The following is a 24,670-nucleotide window of genomic DNA, read 5'->3' as shown; positions in this document are numbered from 1 at the left end:
TTATTTAATACGAGAGTGAGAGGGACGATACGATACGAACTTCGATTTTCGAGTTTCGTAGTAGCCCTGCTGATACGTTCCTATTATTACGATCATGGCACAGAATAGATAATAGTACAAGTAGTCATGGCGTAGGACAATGTAGTGTAGTGGGTAGAGTACCTTTATCCTAGACCGTTTGACAGAAAGAAGTGGTGAAAACGATTGCGATTTGAACGATGAATGATTGAGGCCTAAGATAAAAGCTATAAACAACAATCTTATAGGTATGCTGGAGTAGGTACAAAAAGAACAGTCAACAATATCAGCGCATTATAATTATTATAAAATATTTTTTTAGAAACTTTTTCCTTTTGGGGTACGAATCTCCAAAATAGTTAAAAGAAATAAGTACATTTAAATAATTTATTTTAGGCTTACTTTGCGGAGGTCCATATCAATGAATAAAATAATTTCTTGCTTATATTTGCATAAGCTTCTATTGTAATTGAAATTATTTAGTTCATTTAAGTACATTTAATTTATTTGCCTAGGTACTCAATAATAAATCTCGTTCTCTCCTTAAATTCATGTTACATATAAAATCTAATTACTGCTATTCTTTTACTCTACCAACTCCTTCAGATTGCAACAAAACATTGCAAGTTTTATAGATTCTTCTAAGTCACTATGCTCTTGACAAAGTTGGCTCTTGACATGGTTTCCCCTGGCCTTTTACATAGCAGTGCCTGGAGTCCGAGTTCATAGTTGGCAATAAAGAGCGCTGCTGCCTAGTCTCACATTAGGACCCTTTACAACAGCCACAGGAAGAGATGGACGCTACGTCCTATTCTAATAAAAAAAATATAGTAAAAAATATTGCTTCATTCTATAAAATTATTGTTAATCCAGAATTTTGTTCCAACACTGAACTTGATGTAAAAGATACAAATCCAAAGTTTTATTATTATTTTAGTACATACATACCTTTGCCATGTGTAGCAAACTCTTTGGAGTTTTGTACTTTTTGGTGTATTTTTTGTAAAGTTCTTTTTTTGTATATTTTTCTTTTATGTGTTACTTGTCATTATTGCTTTGTGTTGTGTTTTCAAGTCAAAATATTATATTTCAATTTCATCATATTATTTCTTCGTTTGCTTTTTAGTTATAACAGTCCATTCATACGTTTCACCATGCCTTTGCTATATCTATCAGCACCTGTCCCTTTTATAGAAGAAAAGAGACAACAGTTGCAATAAAATCTAGTTTGTTAAACGGACAGGATGTCGCAGCAATAAAAGCACAGCACTAAACGAAGGCCTATTTAAGCCAGTTAAATGAGCGTAATTTTAGCTACCACTAAATTTAGTCTGTGTGCGGTCCATTTTCTTAAACAATTTATGCGATCGGTGCCTTTGGTTCGCTATCTCTGCGCGACGTGCTAACCAAATCAGTGATAATATGCATAATGGTTATGGTAAAGGAACTATTTGCGACGATGATCAGAGCGTTGATTTGTTTAATTGGTAATTTGATTTAAAATGGAGGTCGAGGATGCGAATTATTGTCAAGCCTTGGTTTTATTCTGCACCTGTGGTATCTTTTATTGGATGTACAACATACTTACTCTATTAAAATGACAATTGTGATTTAATTTTGTCTAAATAGGTTGCGTGTGTTGAATCTAAACGACGTATTGTTGGGACACCAGTGGCATTTGATTTGTGAAGAAATACTGGTAAAGTATCGACATCATTTAGGGACAGATTCCAGTAAATCTCACTCAGCTCACAAAGATCGAATATTTTTCACCACGTAGTACAGAGGGGCTACTACGAAACTCGCAAATCGAAGTTCGTATCGCACCGTCCCTTTCACTCGCGTATTAAATGACATAAGTTCGAGTTTTGCACTTCGTGGTGTAGGGCCTGTACAGTACCTACTGCGCAGATTATAGAGTACCTACTTACTTTACTTCCCCATTGCTATGCTACTAATATGAACGCGAAAGTTTGTGAGTATGTGTGTATACATGTGATGTACCTTCACGATAAAACGGCTGGACGAACTTAAATGAAATTTAGTAAGTACTCATAAATATGTAGGTAGTAAGATAGACGTCTGGCATCTGGATAACATAGGCTATTTTTATCTCGATATAAAACACGAGAAAGAAACATACCAAATCAAAAAAAATAAGTATAAAATTGTTAAAAGTTAATACACAGTGATCCTTTAAAAGTGTTCCGAAAACAAACAGAAAAAACTGGGAAACTATCGAAACAGTTCATTCTGATAAAGTGTATAAATCAACAGATCGCTATTTATGGCATGCTCGTAAACAACTCGAGTTGGGAACGACAAATTTATGGCCTGCATTCGCTATTGTTGCAACTTTAAAATTCGTTCGTCCTTCCTCTATTTACCAAAATTTGCCATCTGTCCGGAAGCAAATTGTTAGCAATAATCTATGGAGTATTAATAACTATTGAATTTAGTTGTAGTTGAAAGGTTCGTCTATATCAATGAGGGTTTCTTGCCTTAACTTGAATATACATATGTCTGTCCCTCTATGGCATCGTAGCTCTCCAACGGATGGACCGATTTCGATAGTTTTTATCACGTGAAAGTGTATTCTAGACAGTGGTTTTACTTATTTTTTTGCGATATTCAACTTTGAAATGAAAATATCGGATGTTTTTCAACTTTTCTGGGTAGGCTGTTATCGGTGCATCTATATTTCAGTTTGTATTTTCCATATAAATTCAAAACACCTAAAGTATTTAAATCGAGATGGTCAGTAATGATTAAAACGCCTAAACTTTTCATTAAGGCAAAGTTGTTCCGCGGGACAGCAAACCTCAGCTATCTACAAGTCGTAGAACATGTATATCAATGCTTAAAATACTTTAACCCCGCTACAATAACACAAAAGCCTTCCCATAGCCATCACTAATGTACGACACAGCTATACCTTACCTATAGCTTACCTAGCGCTCGAGATTATATCGACTAGCGATATCATCGCGGCGTTTAGAATACACCCGTGAGACGTCAATCCACGTTTGGCATAATAAGGTTGCGATTTTGTTGCGATAGAATTTATAAAAAACTTTTATTTTGAACTTTGAGAAGTATAGCTGGTATTGCGATAAAAATCTTCGACAAGAGATGATAAAAATATTGAAATTTGACCGATTTCGGACCCGCGGCCACTTTCCCGTGTGGTAGCCTATGAGCCTATGACCTAAGGCTTAAGGTTTGATCTACGGCCTCTTGAACCCGGGCTCAGACTTCTGATTTTTTCAGAATTTAACTGCTAAATTATATTTGGAATTACCACAAGCTCTAAGGCGAAGGAAAAAATCGTGAGGGTGCACTCTCCTGCAAAATTCAATGGTAGGTACTCGTACTTCTGACTACTTCGACTCAAATTAATTACGGTGCTGCTGCTGGTGCACCTTGAAATTACTGACATAGCCAGTTTAGGCTTTAAAAAAAAACTTTAGCTTACGAAACTTATTTACGAAATTCGAAATTTGAACATTATTATTGTATATTAAATGTTATTATAACGGATAACTCACGTCTTAAACCGAGTATAGCTCGACATGTTTCGGGCTATTTCGTAGCCCTTCCTCTCAGGAAGCAGTGTGCGTGTTGCGGCAGCCGCCGGTTCGCGTGCTCCTGAAAGGAAGGGCTAAAATAGCCCGAAACATGTCGAGCTAAACTCGGTTTAAGACGTGAGTTATCCGTTATAATAACATTTAATATGAGTGAGTCTCACGGTAGTTTATGTTAAATTATTATTGTATCGTTCTATTTGTGCTAATAATATAGGTATAAGAGTAGGTAAGAAAGATGACAATTATGCGAAGTTTTAATTTTGAACTTCGGAATAGACTCCATAGAACTTGGATGCTTCACTAGAAGTCCATTCGGTACAAAATCTACTCAGAGTAGAATCATCAAAACAGCATTTTTTCATTTGAGCTACTACTAGGTCCTGAGTGTTCTATGAAATTATGTCTGAAAATCTGAAAAGCTTACACTAATTCTTCACCTAGTATTAACATGTGTCACAAAGTAAAGTAAGTTACGTATACATTAGGTTATTAATGACATTTAAACGATTCCTTCCTTTTTTATTGCAGGCAAAATTAAATTGATACAAATTAATCGGATTTTGATTTGGACACAAAAAAAATCGAGGGGCATGTGCCGCATTTAATGTTGCTATCAGAAATCAAAAGTGAATACCGACTATAATTACAAAATATGTGAGAAGAAATAAGTCAACAGGAATAAATTCTGAAACGTGAGATAGTATTATGTCCTAGACAGGCATAGAATAATAGCTATTGTTCAAAATCCACGCCTAGCTGTTTAGCATCTTTGGATGATAGGGATGAGGACAGCACAATAAGGGTAACACATTGCTGTATTCGATCGATCGTCGATAACCATTCAGCCATTCAGATTTTATCGATACCGGCAACTATTGTGACTAAAGTCATATACGTTATAGAATTGTCACAATACGCTTTAAATATTGCCCGCGTTGACCATTACAAGGCATTATTCGATTTCCGAACCGAGGTACTTAATTATAATAACGAATAGTGTCGCATTCTAGTTTAGGTGATTTATAAATCGCTCCATTTTTAAAAATAAACGCTCGATATTTGTGCTTACGGAAAAATAAATTATTTAAAAGAGACGTCCACGCCACGAGCCAAACTGGTTGCCCGCTTTTATGATCTGTTGTGTGATAAGTTTTTATTACGATTCGTAACGGACAATTTATATTTTGTTACTTTATAGTAGTAATGACAGGGTGGTGACAGCGGCAAACATTTCTATTAATAACTAACTGGGAATTATGGTTAATAATGATAACTGTATGTATGGCGGAAGAAACGAAGCATAACTCATTCGATTAAAGAGTTTACCGTGAGCCTGCGGGTCCATTTTAATTATGACTAGACCAGAAATTACCTCTCGACCATAAAATAATGACCTCTCGCCATTCAACTGTTGTACCCTTTTGCTTTTACATGACTCAGTCGAGGTTTCTTTTTAATTTGGCTGTTATAATCGGTTAAACTGGATCTTTAGCCGGGAGCATATCGTGTCTCAGTCACCGAGAAACTGTTAATCACATCTTAATATGACTAATTGCCACATTCAAATTAGAGGGAGCGTCTAGTGTCATCTTCACACTTACCAAATTAAGTCCTACCAAAAAATCACTTATTTTTACATGAACCCGCACCTCCACCAAATGTAAATAAGTTATATTATAGCTAGCTTGGATAAGTACGAGACGCGTGTTCAGAGATTTAAGTATCTAGGTAATTTACAAAGTTTTAACAAAGTTTTATACCTGCAAAATAATTAATTGGTGTGTGTAAAGTTCCCTATCCACACTGAACATGGGAGGAGGCATGTGCCTTAGTAGGGTGTGTATAAGCCGGAGATGATATTATTTATTGTTTCTTGTAACGTTGGTTAAAAGAAATACAAAACTTTGTCTGCCTCAACAGCCTTACACTAGCCCTAGAATCAAATGAGACCTGTCCTTCCATCTATATTTCTACAAAGTTTTGACACCTTGTCAATAAGTCAAAACTTATTCGCTGAGGTGTGAACTAATTTTTAAGATACCAGTGTAACGCTACTCCTTTATAGACACTTATGATGTTGACTTGCAATAAAACAAGGTAGTGAGATAGACTTCAGAGTATAATTTCTGTCTTACAACAATCGGACATAGCTTCCCTTAATCTAGTGTCAAGGAGCGGAATCCCGTTCAAAAGCGAATGCCGGCAGTTTTATAGGCTTCCCCCACCACTTACTACTACCCTCGTAATCAGTGTTGCCAACAATTATTAATGCCAGTGTTACAATCGGCCATCCGACTTTGAACGAGTCCTCTCGTTCAGCAGTTGCTGATTAAAGTATACAAAGTTAAGGATTGTTTAATTTAAAGTAAATTTACTTGCAATTCGATCAAAAGTGCTTAATCAATAAAATTGTTTAACTATTTATGAGGTGAATGAATATAAGCAAAGGGTATAATGTTTATAAGGCTATATAAACAAAGTCTTGACATGACAAAATCAATACGTTAAACAAAACAAAAATTATAATAAATATTATTAGTTTAAGGGTTTTTTTTTTTAATCAAAGACACGTCTACGTGTTCCAAGACATGAGCTTAAGCATCATGTTCAGTCGTGATCATAATGAATCACGCTCCAACTATATGTAGGTATATAATCAACATCTTACTATGTAGTAATTAGTATTAGTACTTAGTAGTAATTGTTCTAGTATAATTTAGCGATTTTAGTGTGAACGTGTAATTTTAGTGCTCCCAAACAGTGCCACCTACTACTACTACCTATTATTCTTCGGAGGCCTCGCCTTCACTAGACGTATCATTAGTCGGATCATTATCAAAACTTAACCATGGGAATATTTTATCGATGGATACAATTCCCTCATAACACCTACCTTTCTTTGTTAAAGGGGTATCCACGATTACGAAACGGTCATTTGGCAGGATACTTTTGATTCGATAAGGTCCTTGGCATTTGGGTTCGAGTTTCTTTGACTGTCCTGTACCTCCGACTATGGCTCTAATAACTCTAACTAGGTCTCCCTCTTTGTATTGTGCACTCTTTTTCCTACGTTTATCAAACCTTTCCTTGCTTCGCTTTTGGTGTTTGTCAATTAAATTCTTAGCCTCGCTCCGTATTTCTTCTAAACTATTTTCTACTATGCCACCCCCTACATCCTCTATAACGTCCTTCATAGCACCTTGTGACGGATTAATAATTTTTCTACCAAATAATAATTCTGTAGGGGTTTTCTTGGTCACATCATGTATGGTAGAGTTTATACCCATCTGTACATCCTGAACATAGTCGTCCCATTTATCAGGACTCTTTCCATGTGACATAGTACTAAGGGCAGAGAGGATAGTGCGGTTGTAGCGCTCAACCTGGCCATTAGCGCGAGGTGTAGCGACAGAATTTAAAACATGTTTGATACCTACAGTTTGTATAAAAGTCTTGAACCTCTTAGCTGTGAAACTCGTAGCTCTATCAGTAATTAGGCGAGTAGGAATACCAAAGTAACTAAAGAAATTTTTGAATGCTTTAATACTAGCCTTAGATTTTGTGCTACGGACAGGTGTTAGATTTACATATTTTTGTAAAAGAGTCTACGATCACCAACAAGTATGTGTTTTTACGCTTACTACGCACAAACGGGCCTAAGTGATCAGCATGCTGTTGGCAACACCAACAAAATAAATATTTTTTACTATGAGTGGCAACACTAGCGCCCTCTCTCTTGCTTCAGCTCCGACTCTGTGAATTGTGTGTTTTCAAAATTAAATTTATTTTAATAATAAAAAAGCCTTTTCCTGGACATAAAATCAGTGCACAACAAACTAAACCTGCTCTACATAATGGTCCTTCGATAGTGATAAAAGAAAACCAGTGAAAAGTGCTCGAAAAAACCAATTACCAATTCAGAGTTTTCATACGGAGCTGCGATACAAGGGCAGCCATCTTGTCCATCATCACGCGATCGCCGCCAAGATTCTCGGCCGTGGTGACCCGACGAGCAAGCACGATCCTGTCAGTGGGCAAAAGGAAGCGCAATATCGTACTCTCAAATACGACGCGGAAGTACGCAAGCCATCCCGCTTTCAATACATAGGTGCGAGCAGTGCAACAGAGACGCCGCGCCTCGAAACTTAATACGACGCAAGCCATCCCGCTTTCAATACCTAGGTGCGAGCAGTACAGCAACACCAGCAGACGCCGCGCCACGGGAGCACACGTCGCAAGCCATCTCGCTTTCAAGCTATAAGCGCAAGCAGGACAGCAGGCACGCTGCATCGAAGCCGAAACCTGCGCGCGCAACCAAGAACCAAGAAAGAACGACGACCGACCGACGCAAGCGACGACATTTTGTTTTGTCATTGTTCGTTCATTCTCGTTATATTACTTCTATTTTCAGTTTTTAGTTATAAAACGTATCGTTGCGAAAAGTGTAGTCGTAATTTGTTATTGTTAGAATGGAAAACCAAGAAAGTCTTATTAAACAACTTAAGGCGTCCCGGGGATACGCCAAGGCGTCCATGACGCGCTTGTATAGTTTTGTTTTAAATGCGGAAGATGTAAAACTCACAGACCTTTCAATATTGCAAGCAAAACGGTCTCGCTTAGTGGAATTATTTAAAGAGTACGAGAGCTACAACAAACAGATCCTCGCTCTCGATGAGAAGGATCCCGAAGATGTGGCCGAGATCGAAGGCAAGTACTTCAAAATTTTGACTGTCCTCAACGACGCGGTTATGGAAAAGTCCTCCCCTAATACGAGTACATCTACTTGCGCATTTAAGACAAAATTACCTACGATCCAAATTAATACTTTCACGGGGAAATATAGTGAGTACATGCCATTCATTAATCTGTTCAAAGCAATTATACATAACGATAGATCCATAGATAATGTACAAAAATTGTATTACTTGAGGTCATTCTTACAAAAAGAACCTTTAGATTTGATCAAAAATCTCCCGTTCAATTCTGAAAGCTACGACGAAGCACTGAATTTACTCAATAGTAGGTATAATCACACCTCTAAAATCATAAATGAACATATTAATTCACTCCTTGATTTGAATGCCATTTATAAATCAACACCAAGTAATATCAGGGAGTTTGTATCCCAAGTAAAGCAGTGTTTAGCCTCACTAAAAAACCTAAATGTCAAAACTGAAACCTGGGACCCTATTATATTGGCTATTTTATATCGTAAACTAGACTCGTACACCTCACGGGCATATCAGCTCGAGCGAAGCGATGCTGCCGATCCTACAATCGAAGACTTCCTGCTGTACCTGGAGCGGAGAGCCTTGGCATTGGAAAATGTTGAGCCGATGACGTCGGGCAAAACTCACCACCGGGCAGCAGTGGTAAATGTAGCTGCAGCATCGGAGTTCAAGTCCTGCAAACACTGTAAGTCTAATCATAGATTATTTGAATGCAATAAATTTAAACTTCTGCCTTGTGATGAAAGAATTAAAATTTGTAAAGAAAATAACTTATGCAATACTTGTTTGAACAATCACCAAGGCAAATGCAGATTTCATTTCCGGTGCAACATTTGCAAACAAGCTCACAATACTTTGCTTCATCCGGAGGTATCACAGCCTGTCTCTTTACTTTCAAATACAGATTGTGACAAAATTTTAATACCGACTGTCAAAGTCAAACTTTTTAGCCAGACCGGTCAGGAGGTCCATGTAAAAGCTATACTGGACTCTGCATCGCAAGTGTCTCTGGTAACAAATAAATTGATTGATGTCCTAGGGCTCAGCCCAAAGACCGAAAATACTACAATTATAGGGGTCAGCAACACAAATAATGCTGCGAGGTATTCAATTCCCCTCAAAATATTTTCACTGGCTTCACCATACAAGGTGACAATTAATTGCCATGTGCTTGAAAAAATTACCTGTAAACTCCCACAATTCAAGGTCGACCTGGAGGCTTTAAATATTCCTTCAGATTTGAAGCTGGCTGATGCAGAATTTCACATTCCATCGGAGATAAACATGCTCATAGGTGCCGACGTATTTTTTCAGACACTGCTGCCAGATCAGCCAGCGCCTCAGCGTCCGCCGCGGCAGGCTGCTGAGCAACACGCGCCGGGGCAGCAGCACCAGCACCAGCATACGCAACCACGCTTCGTTAACACTAAATTCGGCCACATCATAGCAGGAGCTTTACCTAGGCAAACCAACTCCAAAACAAGTAAGGTGTCGCTTTTATGTCTCGACTGCAATTCCGACCTTAATGAAAATTTAAAAAAGTTTTGGAAAACCGAAAGCATTCCTGAAGTTTTTAATGAAAGCATTCCGGAGCATGAATTATGTGAGAACATTTTTCAAAAAACTACTTTACTAAAGGACAACCAGTTTCAGGTCGATTTACCTTTAAAATTGCCTTTAGACGAAATTAATAATGCTCTCGGCAACTCTTTTGACTATGCATACTATAGGTTTCTTAGCCTCGAAAGGAAATTGCATAAGAGTCCATATTTGCTTTCCGAATATGAAAAGTTCATTAATGAATACATTGAATTAGGACATGGGCATTATATTGACTTCAGTTCCTTAGATTTGAAAAACGATCCTTTATATTTCATGCCGCACCATGCTGTAATAAATGAAAACAGCAAGAGCACGAAGACCCGCGTTGTCTTTGATGCCTCTATGCAGACTGACAAAAAGATATCATTAAATGACCTTTTACTGAATGGGCCTCTTGTCCAAAAGGAACTGTTTGATATAATGCTCCTGTTCCGCTTAGGTGAATTTACATTCTCCACTGATATACGCCGAATGTTCAGATGCGTAAATATAAATCCGCAGCATGCTTGCCTGCAAAACATTCTATGGAGGTGTAATGTAAATGAACCTATACAATGTATACAGCTAGATACCGTTACCTACGGTCAAAAAAGCTCGAGTTTCCTAGCAACGCGTTGTCTGCATGAACTAGCTGTTAATTATGAAAATGAGTTTCCTTTGGCTTCATACATTTTAAAAAATTGCACTTACGTTGACGATGCCTGCTTTTCGCACTCTGATTTGAATATAGTTGCGGAAGCCAAGCGGCAATTATGTGAACTATTAAGCAGAGGAAATTTTTATACTCATAAATGGGCTTCAAATAATTCTCAAATATTAGAGGGAATTTCCCCAGACAAACAACAATTTGACGATTTAGATTTTCAAAAAAATGATTTATTTATGAAAACATTAGGATTGACACTTAATGTCAGTAAAGATTGTTTTGTGTTCTCTTGCCCAGAACCGTTTAACCAAGAATATCCTACTAAAAGGCAAATACTAAGTTACATATCTAAATTTTACGATCCTCTTGGATTTATGTCGCCTGTTTTAGTCAAAGCAAAATCCTTTATGCAAAAACTTTGGTCAGAAAAAATTGACTGGAACGAAGTTCCATCTGATCCATTGCGACTCGAATGGCTTTCATTTGTACAAAAATTAACAGATATGAAACCTATAACTATAAACAGAAACATAAAAGTTCCCAACAACGCTAGTGTGGTGCAATTGATAGGTTTTGCTGACGCTTCGAGCACGATTGGTTATGGCTGTGCTGTATATCTTCGAGTGGTTGACGACTCTGGTAACGCTTCACTTACCTTACTATGCTCTAAGTCACGAATCAACCCTCGCAATCAAGATACTATCACTATACCGCGCTTGGAGTTAAATGCAATGCTTCTACTCGCAAAACTAACAAACAGAGTCTATGACACGCTAAATCTTAAAATTAACATACAAGGAGTTTATTTATTTGCTGACTCACAAATTGCACTCGCTTGGGTCAATACAGAACCAATAAGATTACAAGCTTACGTCGCGAATCGCGTGCGGTTGATTCGTGAACTTACCGCTAGATGGCGCTGGCTGTACGTGGCCACCGATGACAACCCAGCTGACTACGTGAGCAGAGGCGCAGATCCAGACGAGTTGCTTCAACTAACCACTTGGTGGAATGGCCCAGGTTTCCTGCAAAACGGTAAATACGATTTTAATGAAAATTTTACCAAGCCACCCACAGATGACTTACCTGAAATGAAGAAAGCATTTTCTAATGCCAAGGTATCCCTGGTCACGCAGCAAGAAAGTAATTTTTTTGGTTTCCTAGAAAAAATCTCAGATCTTAATAAAATGACCCGTATAATGGCCTATATAATGAGGTTTTGTCACAATATTAAAAATAAAAACGCGCGCAAGTCAGGTACCGCGCTATCTCCCACTGAACTGCAAGGGGCCTTAAATAAAATAATACAACACGAACAGAGCATTCATTTCAAGGAAGAAATTAATTGTTTAAAATTAGGAAACGAAAATGTCAAAGGTGCGTTGAAACCACTTCATCCCTTTATTGATAAGGACAACATGCTTCGAGTAGGCGGTCGATTAGACAAATCTAAAGTTTCTTACTCGCAAAGACATCAAATAATTTTGCCCAAGCAATCTCGAATAACCAATCTCATAATTTACCATGAGCACATAAGATTGTTACACGCCGGTGCAAAACTTCTGTTATCTAGCTTGAACCAAAAATATTGGGTAACAAATGGGTATAACCATGTAAAAACATTTGTAAACAAATGCTTGCTTTGTTACAGGATGAAGGCGCAGGGTACAAAACAATTGATGGGTTCTTTGCCACCTGAACGAGTCACAGCCTGCCGACCTTTCCAAAAGATAGGCATAGATTTCGCGGGTCCAATTCAAGTCAAAAATTCGCGCATAAGGAGAGCTCTTCAAACAAAAGGTTATATATGTGTGTTTGTCTGTTTTGTAACAAAGGCCATCCACTTGGAGCTCTCCTCCGATTTGAGTACTGATAGTTTCATGGCCTGTTTTAAACGCTTTATAGCGCGACGAGGTTTGCCTACAGACGTGTTCTGCGATAACGGAGGCTGCTTCAAGGGGGCAAAGAACACATTGGTTGAGTTGTACCACTTGCAAAATTCGCAAGACCACAAAACACAGGTACTAAATTATTCAGCACAACAAGGAATAGCCTTCCATTTTGTACCTAGTTATTCGCCTGTGTTTGCGGGTCTTGCAGAATCTTCTGTGAAAAGCATGAAATTTCACTTAAAGAGAATTATACAGAATTACCTTTTAACATATGAACAATTAAATACCATATTGTGTCAAATTGAAGCTGTCTTAAATTCTAGACCTTTATTACCTGTAACAGCTGATGATGTCAATAGTTTCACTTACCTTACCCCAGGACATTTTTTGATAGGGACTGCGATGACTTCTTTTCCTGAAAGAAATACCATAGATATACCTGTAAGTAGACTTAAATTTTGGGAAATTTGTAATAAAGTAAAAGGTCACTTCTGGAACATATGGCACAAGTACTATCTAAACGCCTTACAATGCCGTCCCAAATGGCGCGATACCATGCCAAATGTTAAAGTTGGTGCCTTAGTGATAATGAAGGAGCCTAATGCCCCTCCCTTAACGTGGCCCATGGCCAGAATTGTAAAGACTTACCCAGGTCCAGATGGCTTAGTTAGGGTAGTAGACCTCGTAACACCCTGTAAGAAAGTTTATAAGCGTTCTCTAAGTGGCTTTGCCGTGCTGCCTTTAGAATAATTTTATTTTTTAGTTATGATAACACTATCACTCTTGAATAGTTCTATAAGAGTAAGATCTTAGAATAAGTAACAAAGAAACAAATGTAACCTTGTTACAATATAATATAAGTAAATATATTGCTTACAACATGTAGCACACCTATTAATTTCATTTGAATTAATGATTAAAAAAATAATAAATTAAAAAATATCCTTTTTTTGGTTTGTTTAAAGAGTTTAGTTTTTTTTAATTCATTGAAACTTATTGTTCTGTTTTACTATAACCTAATTGTGAGGTCTGCCTCTCAGAACCTTTTAAGTTTATAATGTGTATAAACAAGAATAATAATATACTCTAATATTATATAAATATAACTTTAAAACAATGGTATTACAAACATTCTGGGTGGTGACAAAAATCCCTTTTGATAATTAATCCCATTTATAAAAAATAATAATAATAATGCGGCTACATGCCCTGGCCCCCAGCATGTTGGCAACACCAACAAATAAATATTTTTTACTATGAGTGGCAACACTAGCGCCCTCTCTCTTGCTTCAGCTCCGACTCTGTGAATTGTGTGTTTTCAAAATTAAATTTATTTTAATTATAAAAAGGCCTTTTCCTGGACATAAAATCAGAGCACAACAAACTAAACCTGCTCTACACATGCAACGTATGAAAAGGAACTTCTACTTTAGGTATGGGATGGAGCTCGCCTTCTTTTGCCCCTGATGGGATTTTGTGATGAGCGCATTCTAAACATGCCGACACGTATTTTTTTGTAAATCGTCGCATTTTGGGAAACCAGTAAAAAGAGCGTAACCGTTGCAACGTCTTTTCAAAGCCAAAATGACCAATATCATCATGATTGGCTTTAAGTAACTGCCAACGAACACTTCTAGGAACAACCCAACGTATTGTATTTTCGTCTATTATACGGAAAACTCTGCCATTCTTTAACTTATATTCTTTGTGAATATTGGCAATTTTGGTAGTTGAAGGATCTTCTAAAATGTCTTTTATTAGTTTAGTTTCAGAGTCTCCAGATTGAACAGTCGTTATCCAATCCTCCTTGTTGACCAACAGGACGTCCAACGTATGTGGTTGTTCCTCTCCTGGAAGTATGGGGCCTCTGCTTAATGCGTCAACATGAGACATCCTGTCCCCTGCTCGGTATTCAATCTCGCAATCGTACTCCAGAAATTGTATCCACCATCTTGAAATGCGTGGAACAAGATCTCGCTTGGTAAATGTTGATCGTAAAGCGTTACAATCTGTGACTATTGTGAATTTAATACCGAGCAAGTAGGTCCTAAACTTGCTAAGTGAGCTGACCACTGCGAGAGTCTCGAGCTCGAAGGAGTGAAGCTTTTGTTCATCAATTGTGGTTTGTCTACTGTAATATGCTACACATCTCCAGGGGCTTTCACCAGAACGTTGTAACAAGATACCTGCTAAGCCCATTTTACTAGCATCTGTGTGAAGTTGGGTTTCGGCAGTGTGATCATATAAAGCGAGGACAGGTCTTTCGATGAGATGACGTTTCAAAGTTTCAAATGCAGCGTCCTCTGTGCTTGCCCATTGCCATGTGCTGTTTTTCCTCAAAAGGTTTGTCAATGGTCGAGCTATTACTGCAAAGTCTCTGACAAATCTTCTGAAGAAACTTGCGAGACCCAGAAATCTGCGTACGTCATGTTGGTTAGCTGGGGTAGGAAACTTTGAAACTGCTTGGACCTTTTGTAAGCCCGGCTTAATGCCGTCTTTACTAATCTCAAAACCCAAGAATTCGATACTCGTTTGAAAGAAATTACATTTTTGTATTTTCAAGGTAAGACCACTTTGTCGCAATAAACAGAGTACCTCTTCTAGACGAGTCAAGCCCTCCTCGAATGATGCAGCTGGTATTAAAATATCGTCCATGTAGATAACTACATACTTGGCCTTTGCGAGTACCTTATGCATAACTCTTTGGAATACTGCTGGTGCGTTTGCCAGCCCGAAGGGCACACGATTATATTCGTACTGCCCATCGGGGGTGACAAACGCAGTCTTTTCCTTAGACTCTTCCGCAATCGGTATTTGGTGGTACCCAGATGCAAGGTCAAGTGTCGTAAAGACAGTTTGGCCTGACAACTGATCCAGCAGATCCTCGATTCGAGGGAGGGGGTAATGGTCTCGTTTGGTCTTTTTGTTGAGAGCGCGATAGTCCACGCATAGTCGCTTCCCACCAGTCTTTTTACTCACTAAAACGATTGGGCTAGCATACGGTGATTCAGACTCGCGGACTATCCCACCCTCAACCAATTCCTCTATCATATTCTTCACGAGTTGGCGTTCTGAATGTGACATTCTATATGGCCTATATACAACTGGATCAGAGTCTTTCAACTGTATGACCATTTCAGCTTCAGTAGTGTACCCTAAATCATGCATCCCGGCGGAGAAGCAATCTGGGTATTTTTTTAAGAGATCTATTAAATGCTGTTTGTCTACAGGAGAAAGACCTTCACCACAGCGAATTGATGATATACCATTCTCAGTTGCATCATGCTTAGTTGTCACATTAAGAACTAGTTTGCCTGCACCTAAATATCTTGCTCGAGTAATCAGTGCACCTTTTGCCAAGGTTGTGGACTTTGTACCTAAATTTTGCACCAATAATAAACAAGTGCTTAGATGAACTTCGTATTCACCAGGTAAAAGATAGTATTCGTTACCCATGCACCCCCTTACGGAACCACTAACGTACACATTTCCACTGATCATTTCATTCGCGTTGACTCTAATTGCTTTCATCTCACCTACGCCAATAGTTACGTTGTGTTCTAACCTTAACGATATTTTATTTGCATTGTAATCGTTTGCCTTTTCAAATTTTAATTCTGTTGGGGATTTAATAATGTGTACGTTTGGGCGCTCCGTAAATGTGTGACCCAGGAGTATTGGGCTGTTTATAAGATAGTCGTCTATGACTAAAACATCAACATCATTTTCAACGACACCTTGAACATCAATGGTGACCAACGTTTTTCCTAATGGAATATACGGTACATTTCCTAAGCCACGTAACACTGGACCATCAACTATTGACCAATGTAAACCGAGCTTCTGGGCGTCCGTTTTACGTATAAGAGTGACTTCGCTACCTAAATCAACCTGGCAAGTTGTTTGTTTATCGTTGATCTTAATCGCTATTTTATATTTGCAGCTAGAATCATCATCGGATGGGTCTTGAATTGTGCTTTTAACTTCCTTTGCCAGGGGCATACAGTTAACCAAGCTTTCATCTAAGGATACCTTTAAAACACTTTTCTCCTTAGATTCCGGCTTTGTGTTTTTCTTGGGACATTCTGCTATAGTATGACCGATCAGATGACAATACGAGCACTTAATTATTGGTTTCGGACATTTAGAACATGGATGTCCTTTTTCCTTACAGTTAAAACAAGTTATGTTTTCAAAATTCTGACGTGATTTGAATTGATTAGTGTGATCAATAGTCTTAATATTCTGTCGGTTTATTGTCTGATTATTAAATGGTTTTCTGTCTCTTCTAAGGTCTATATTATTATCTTTAGACTGAACATTGAGGGTTTTGAAAAATTGCAAGACTTGTTCTGGTTTTTCAAAATTGGCAGCTAATGCACCCACTCTAACCCCCTATCTACTCCATGAACCACACAGTCGACAGCATCCCTACCGAAAATTTTGCACCGATTCAACAAATTAATCTTGGAAAAATAATATAACTCTAGGGATTCCCCAAATCGTGCTCTTTTGTTCAACATTTCATTTAACAGCTCTGCAAAATTTTCGGTTGCCGGGAAGGACGCTGTTAATAATTCTTTCCATTCAGGCCAAGTTCTCCTAAGTGATGGTAGGCCCTGGTACCAAAGCTTAGCGTGGCCGGTAAGTTTTGGTAACGCGTAGTGAATGGTTTGCCTATCATTCCATTTGTAGATATCAGCGCACTCGTCTACTTTGACAAGCCAAACTGTGATTGGCTGTTCCCTACACATGGGGTCAAATTCGGGCACGACATTGTTTAGGACAGCAGGAAAACTATCACGTTCACTAGACTGATTCTTAATAGCTTTCAAAAACTCATCAAACAATAAAGATGTTGACTCATACCTGGACCTCCCGGTCTCACCATAGTCCCGTTCCGGGCTCCGTCTCCGATCGCGGAGCTCAAATTCTCTAAGACGCTCACGTTCTTGAAGCACTTGACGCTCGCGTTCCCCTTTCAGTTGACTCTCAAGCACTCGCAAACGCTGTCTTTCGAGTTCCAATTCGTTTCGCAAATCACGACTACGCCGGCGACTGCAACTACGTGAGCGACTCCGTCTCAAGCTTCGGTTGCGGCTGTGTGCGCGGCTCCTGCATCCACGGCTGCTTGAGCGGCTTCGTTCGCGACGTCGTCTTGGTGTAGACAAAACCCGTTCAGACATACGACTTTGCCGATCTCGTATGCTAAAAGTCGCGCTTTGTGGATTTGCTTTCTGTAGCACAGGGCTCTTCGAATGTGCCTGGCCCTCTATAGGTCCATCGGTGTCGTCATTGTCCATATTTGATTATATATCTGAAACTTCCAAAAAGTGTCTTTTATAATTGTTAAGAGCAATGGGTAATTACGAAAACGAAGGCTCAAAAGGTCTATATAAATTGCTTGTATTGCGTCGTCATAAGAGCAGAGTATGTAGATTTTATTGACTTATTGCTAGAACTGTGGAAGTAAATATACTAAAACCATATAATTTAAGATAAGTAGGGTAACATAAGTGAAAGTAGGTAATGTACCTTAAGGGGTTATTAGTCTGGGTTCAAATACAATTACTTCAGAAATAATTTGTCTTACGTAATACAATATGCTCAAAAATGAAAGAGGGTAGGTAACTTAAATGCCCTCTCAATTAAAATGTAATGATAACTGATATTGTTATAAGAATAAAGTTTATTTAGGTAGGATTTGTGCATGTGCATATTTATGTGATTGCGTATCTACCTACCTACATAACGCCATAATGCTACACTGAACTTGTTGCAATAAATAGGTGCGTAACAGCAATAAGCAAATTTCCTACTAGAGTGATAACAGTACAGGAGAGGCGTTCTACCTCCATAAAAAAAAACAAGATAAATATTAACGCCACCTGGTACCGTAATTAATAATGATTCTTAATATTACGTGATCGATTGTGCAATGATTACCGATTCGTAACAACAATAAACAAATTTCGTAATAGAGTAATGCAGTAGGGAGGCGTCCTACCTCCATAAAAAAAATAAATCAAGAAAAATATCTACCGCCACCTGTTAATTGTAATTCACATCGATTCTTAATATTACACAAACGCTTGTAAAATGATTACCAATTAAAAAAAAACTGACAGCAGTAATCTGTTCGTGATAGATATCTATAGGCGGGATTTAAATAGTGTAATCATACTAAGTAATCGTAATAATTACTAAAGAAATCCCACAAAGGGTATTTGCGATTTTGTTGAGTCACGTACGAGAACACGTATAAAGTGCCTACGAATGTGACTTAGGGTACCATCTGCATCCGATTTTTTTTTGATACCTACACTCAAGGTACAAATATTAAACAGGGAAAAAAAAAGAAAAGAAAAAAAAATCTAAATTAATGCAAAGCGGTTTTATAATTTGCATTAATAACGGTAATTAAGTGGGTAGGGCTTATTTATGTAAAATTAATAGCACTAGTCTTATGAAATAACACCGTACTTACGTTTTGTGGGTGATCCCAATTCTGAAGATGTAACGCTACTCCTTTATAGACACTTATGATGTTGACTTGCAATAAAACAAGGTAGTGAGATAGACTTCAGAGTATAATTTCTGTCTTACAACAATCGGACATAGCTTCCCTTAATCTAGTGTCAAGGAGCGGAATCCCGTTCAAAAGCGAATGCCGGCAGTTTTATAGGCTTCCCCCACCACTTACTACTACCCTCGTAATCAGTGTTGCCAACAATTATTAATGCCAGTGTTACACCAGGCACTTAGTTCTTGTCGAACGACCGGCCGCGGCGAGCTAGTGGACGCAGCGGCCATATTACCATTACGTTCGTTCGTTTCATTTTAGCTCACATTATCATGTCTAAAACGCTCAAATACAGTGCGAGGGAACTCTTGGACAAGATGATCAATACGTATTCACGTGATTAAGTGATTATTTGATTTTTAGGTACGAGTACACCTTAAAAACTGTCATTTTATGTACGGTCAGTTCAGTTCAATATTATTTAAGTGTCAACTCTTCTACAGATACGTAGTATCTCTTAGTAGTCTGTGTTCTACAGCTAGTTCTAGCTAGACAGACACGGAACTAGTACTATGTTAGATGGGCCTGTTCTATTATGTATAATATAGCAGCACTGTATTATTCTAAATAAACAATGATTAATGTACCTATCTTATTCAAATTAATTACTTAATTTAGTCAAATTTGAAAGTTGACATAATTTTCAAAGTAGTCTTGGAAGTACTTATTTAAAATCAAGTAACATGTCTGAGGGGCTAAATTCGAAAATCAACTGCAACCCCGAAACCACAAATGATAGCATAGACAGATGGGGAAAACTACAGTGCTATTTAGTAGTAGATCAACACTGTCTCTCACGCATTCACAACTCAAAGTCAAAGTCAAAATATCTCTTTTTAATATAGGCTATTACAAACACTTATGAATGTCAAAATAATAATAATAATAGTATAATAAGAAAAATACACGCACGCACGCACGCACGCTAAAATTTATATTTATTTAATACCAAGCAGCATTTGTTTTTTGTTTTTTCGTTTTTTCTTTTTCATATTTACTGCCAGCCAATGTTGCTTGGTTACAGTCTAAGTAGTTTTTAATTAAGTATGAATAATTGTATTGTAATAATTACTGCGGCCGGGCGGCCGGCCCTCTTCGAAGGGACCAGTCTGAAAACCAGCGCTGGGTAACATGAACTCAGCACATGCTGAGATTGGGACCCATTGCCCTTACGTTACTAAGCACATTGTTCTAACCGCAAATTAATTGTAATGTCTAGGTTAAGTTTGTGGCAATAAAGATGTTTATTATTATTATTATTATTATTTAAATACCGATACCGTCCCTCTCACTCTTGATTATTAGCGTCAGCAGGACGGCAATATACGAATTTATCCATCCATTCCCAGGGTTACCAATCAAAAAGCAAAAAAAAATAAAAATTTAGCATGCGCAACCTATATTTTACGAATATAAAACCAGAAGGGATATTACGAAATTCGAAAATTGAAGTTCGTATCGTACCGTCCCGCCAACGCTTATTATTTAATACGAGAGTGAGAGGGATGGTACGATACGAACTTCCATTTTCGAATTTCGTATAGCCCTTCTGGTTTTATGGTTTTATATACGTAAAAATATAGGTTGCGAATTCTATTTTTAACTTTTTTTGCTTTTTGTCATTGTTGACTTCCGCTGGCCAGACTATTATGAATGACTGTAACTTTGGCTACTTCTATCTATCTAATTTCTAAATTTAATCATAGCACTTGAATCTGTATAGACATAGCTTCTTTTACCTATCTTCACAGTAACAAATAAAAAAAACATCACTGTCACACTGGCTGACACTGACAGTGACAATGGCAAGGCAAGCTGACGGACGATGACGACGGAGTGATGTGATGTGACCAAATCAATTACGATAATATTTTGATTTTTGTTGATTCTAATGTATATTTGGACCTATTTCTAGTGACATTTATAACATAATGTATAGTATTAGTATGCAGTAACTAGACAATGCTTATCAAAGGTTTGTAGAACACTAAGATTTGATTGTTTTTCAAGAACAACAAAAAACTAAATTTAGATGTTTACATTTTCAGATCTCATAGAGGTCAGCCGCCGTTCTTCAATAAAATATAATCAAAATGCAGCTCTCCAAAAATGCCCCAAACTACATACGCTTTATCCTAAATGTTCAGAAATTAGCCCAGAAATGTGTAATGCCTGCACCGTATACGACGTCAGTTGATGCTCTCGATTTGTTCACTTCAGAACTGTTGCACAGACACCGGAAACGGGGAAGAATCAGCCATTTCGGCTCAAAAGACTTCAATCTTAACATAAGGTTTTTTACAGAAATTGAAAATAAAGATGTATCACAAATGACTATGGAACAACTAGACACATCCATACAAGAGCTTCTATCAAAGAACAAGGACAAACAAATCCAACAAATAATCCAAGACTGCTTGCACTATCGAAAATATTTACCAATTACAACTTTGAAGAAACTGTTTCGAAACTATAGCATAATGGGTAAACCAGAGTCTGTTATGGCTTTACAAAATTACTGTGCTCAAGTTGATCCAATTCTGAACAAAAGGAACGGTGAATTCCTCCACTATTTAGCAAAAGCTCAATGCATGAAAGGCAATTCGGACAAAGGGCTCGCAATACTACAAGATGCATATACCAAATATTCAAGTTTGCGCAGTTTGTACCGTGTTATATTTAAAGAGTTGATACAAGACTCTGTGTTGAACAGATCGGAGGCAACATTAGTTATCTTTAAGAAGTATGTTTTGCACTTTAATGAAAAATTTGAAGACCCCTATCCTCTAGTTTGCTTTTGGCACATTTGCTGGTCCAGTTCTTGGTTCTCTGACCAAGTACTCTCTGAAGAGCTTTTGGAAGCTTCAGAAGGTCTTCAAGAGATTGTTAAGGACAAGTGAGTTTTTCTTTAATTTTACAATCCTTTTAAATCCTTTTATTGAAGTGTGAATATTATTAGTGTGAAAGTTTATGAATTGTGTGTTTGTTTGTCTTTAATGTTATAATGGGAATGGTGTTTCATGAAATGCGGATCTCCAATATAACAAATAGGCAACTCTTTGCAAAAGTACTTAACTCTTGTCTGTCTGTCTCTTACCTATTCCGATGAAATTTAGTATGCAAAAATGCATAGTTCCCACAGGAGAGTGATAACTGCAATTATTGTCAATCCATCATTACCATTATTATAAATGCCAAAGTAACTCCGTTGGTCTGTTACTTTTCAAGCTTAAACTGCTGAACCCTTACTTAAACATATTGTCGGGTGACAACCAGAATTACCACTTAAAGCCAAGAGGGATAATAAATGACTTCTGTCTGGTTGTCACCTGACGATATTTAGTATGGAAATAGTTCAACACCCTAGGAAGGACAGAGAATAGTTTAAATTTCAGTTTCTGTACTTCCCATGGAATACCCACCGTTTACATAATGAATTTCAGAGCCACGGCTTTCACCATGTGCATTCTTCGGGACGAGTATAATGAGGATGCTGTAGTGAGGCTATTGCAGACTTTGCTGAAGTATAGTATGATGACGGAGTATGTGAGGGTCCTTCAAATATTATTCAATTATAAATGTAAGTATTTTTCACATATTTAAAGGGAGTACATATTAAAATAAGGCTGCCTTTTCTGTGTAATTGGCATATGTAGTGCCATGAGAGTTGAAGTGAATGATTATTGATTACGCTCACAGCTACATGAAGAACTGATTGCATCAAAGGAGTATGAATCAAATGAATGAGTGAATGTCAAAGTCCTGCTGCCATTACATGCCATGTTCTTGTGTGAGTGACCTGAATTTTGGTGGCACACAGGCAGTAAAAGAAGAAATTAAAACGGCCACCACTTTCTATATAATTGGTACATTTATGACGTAAATTGCTTGTATATGGCAACAATCCATACTAATATAATAAATGTGAAAGTGTGTGTGTATGTCCGTCTTTCACGTCGAAACGGAGCGACGGATCGATGTGACTTTTGGCATAGAGATAGTTTATGGCCCAGAAAGTGACATAGACTTCTTTTTATAAGGGAGCAGCGCGTGATAACTGAATTCGACGCGGGCGAAGCCGCGGGCAAAAGCTAGTATTATATAAAATGTAAATATTTAGTAGTAGTAAAACAAAACGACGTTGTCTATCGTACAAAAACGAATTACATATACAAGTAGGTTACAAAAAGAAAAGTTGTACAAAGGACCTATCTCTGAAGGGATCTCTGCCAGTCAACCTTTGAGTGATGGTTTAGTTCCTCTTTTATCTGCTTTTATACTCTATTTTGTACAAGCTTATATTTAACTTGCCATGGTAGTATTGGTCAAATCTTGCAAGTTTTTTACTCAGTACCTGGGCGACTGAGCTTTTCTCTGGATGAAACTCGGTAACAAGCGTTTTCCCAGCGATAAGACCAAGCTAGATCGAATTTTCATCCCTGAAAATCCCTACATACCAAATTTCATTGAAATCGTTGGAGCCGTTTCCGAGATCCCCGAAATATATATATTTATACATATACAAGAATTGCTTGTTTAAAGGTATTAGATAGATAGATAGATTTCCAGTGTTTAGATAGACTTGCAATTTGATACATACTATGCAAATACATAGTTAACAAAAAGTATTGAAAATGATTGTGTTAAAAATGTTTTTTTAACGAAAACTGTATCATGGAGTTATGGAGCATTGCTATGGGTCAGCATCAGGTAACCGAGTGATCCAAGGAGCGCGGTGCACAGATATTTCCCACCCATTCCCTCAACTTTGTTAGCTTACCAATAGTTCATAGTTCAGTGTTTGCTAACAGCTTGTTTTTTCAATTTCAGTAAAAAACAGAGACATGCGGGGCTGCGCCGAAATTCTACGGAACTGCAAGGTCTTGGGTGTAAGTCTGCCTTTAAACCAGCAAGGGAAGTTCATCCAACTGTTAATAGACGGGAAAGAATTAAAACCTACCGGAAAACCTCCGATAGACTTCAAGCTTAAGTTCTAGAAGCCCTGTACAGTCACGTCTAAAAATATGTATACAAAAACAAGGTTGCATAAATATGTAGTCATACATTGTATCAAAAATATTTATCTATTACTGACACCAAAAAATTGTACTCATTAAACTTTTTCAGTATTATGTAATCACAAAATGCTTCAGAAAGTTGCATACTTAAATAAATTCCATTTAAATGTATCCACCTCGTAGGCAAAAATAAGTATACATGAATGGGTTCCATATACATATAACCACACACAATTTAGCAAATATTTGTATACGCCGTTTGATTCATAAATATGTAAACACGATTTGATATTTTGATTCGTTTGAAGAATTACTGTTTTGTTAAGATTACATGTCTGTCTCTTTCGTAACCTGCATGCGGGCAGGGACATACATACTATGAATCCATACTCCATTAATAATATTATATACTGGTGACCCGTTCCGGCACAACACGGTTACGGTATACATAGACACCGTGAATCACACTATTTATTTGTGAAAACCGCATCAAAATCCGTTGCGTAGTTTGAAAGATCTAAGCGTACAGACAAAAAAAGCGACTTTGTTTTATACTATGGAGTGATGAATTGAAAGTAACTCTGTCTGTTCCGG

General features: G+C 37.6%; 2 protein-coding genes across 2 annotated transcripts; both read left to right on the top strand.

Annotated features, from left to right (window-relative positions):
• The first annotated feature begins 7,949 nt into the window (after window positions 1-7,949).
• On the top strand, window positions 7,950-12,282 carry LOC141434985 (uncharacterized). Its single transcript, XM_074097479.1, has 3 exons — window positions 7,950-8,624; window positions 8,826-11,701; window positions 12,235-12,282. Exons 1-3 carry the CDS (start codon window positions 8,075-8,077, stop codon window positions 12,280-12,282), a joined length of 3,474 nt encoding a protein of 1,157 aa, XP_073953580.1. The 5' UTR covers window positions 7,950-8,074.
• Window positions 12,283-20,870: 8,588 nt separating this feature from the next.
• Window positions 20,871-24,282, top strand: LOC141434637 (uncharacterized). The gene is made up of 4 exons (XM_074097058.1): window positions 20,871-21,033; window positions 21,107-21,954; window positions 22,502-22,638; window positions 23,889-24,282. Exons 2-4 carry the CDS (start codon window positions 21,152-21,154, stop codon window positions 24,053-24,055), a joined length of 1,107 nt encoding a protein of 368 aa, XP_073953159.1. The 5' UTR covers window positions 20,871-21,033; window positions 21,107-21,151; the 3' UTR covers window positions 24,056-24,282.
• The last annotated feature ends 388 nt before the right edge of the window (window positions 24,283-24,670 follow it).

Source organism: Choristoneura fumiferana, chromosome 14 (genome assembly GCF_025370935.1).
Source record: "Choristoneura fumiferana chromosome 14, NRCan_CFum_1, whole genome shotgun sequence".
Lineage (NCBI taxonomy): Eukaryota > Metazoa > Arthropoda > Insecta > Lepidoptera > Tortricidae > Choristoneura > Choristoneura fumiferana.
Note: the sequence above shows the minus strand (reverse complement) of the source record. Positions and strands in the feature narration are given on the sequence as shown.

Excerpts from the sequence above, each read along its gene's own strand:
- LOC141434637 (XM_074097058.1), top strand. The coding sequence starts at position 21,152 with ATGCAGCTCTCCAAAAATGCCCCAAACTACATACGCTTTATCCTAAAT. Across the intron at positions 21,955-22,501 it reads CAAGAGATTGTTAAGGACAA|AGCCACGGCTTTCACCATGT; the intron begins GTGAGTTTTTCT and ends AATGAATTTCAG. Across the intron at positions 22,639-23,888 it reads AATATTATTCAATTATAAAT|TAAAAAACAGAGACATGCGG; the intron begins GTAAGTATTTTT and ends TTTCAATTTCAG.
- LOC141434985 (XM_074097479.1), top strand. The coding sequence starts at position 8,075 with ATGGAAAACCAAGAAAGTCTTATTAAACAACTTAAGGCGTCCCGGGGA. Across the intron at positions 8,625-8,825 it reads AGCACTGAATTTACTCAATA|ACTCGTACACCTCACGGGCA; the intron begins GTAGGTATAATC and ends ATCGTAAACTAG. Across the intron at positions 11,702-12,234 it reads AAGCATTTTCTAATGCCAAG|GATGAAGGCGCAGGGTACAA; the intron begins GTATCCCTGGTC and ends GCTTTGTTACAG.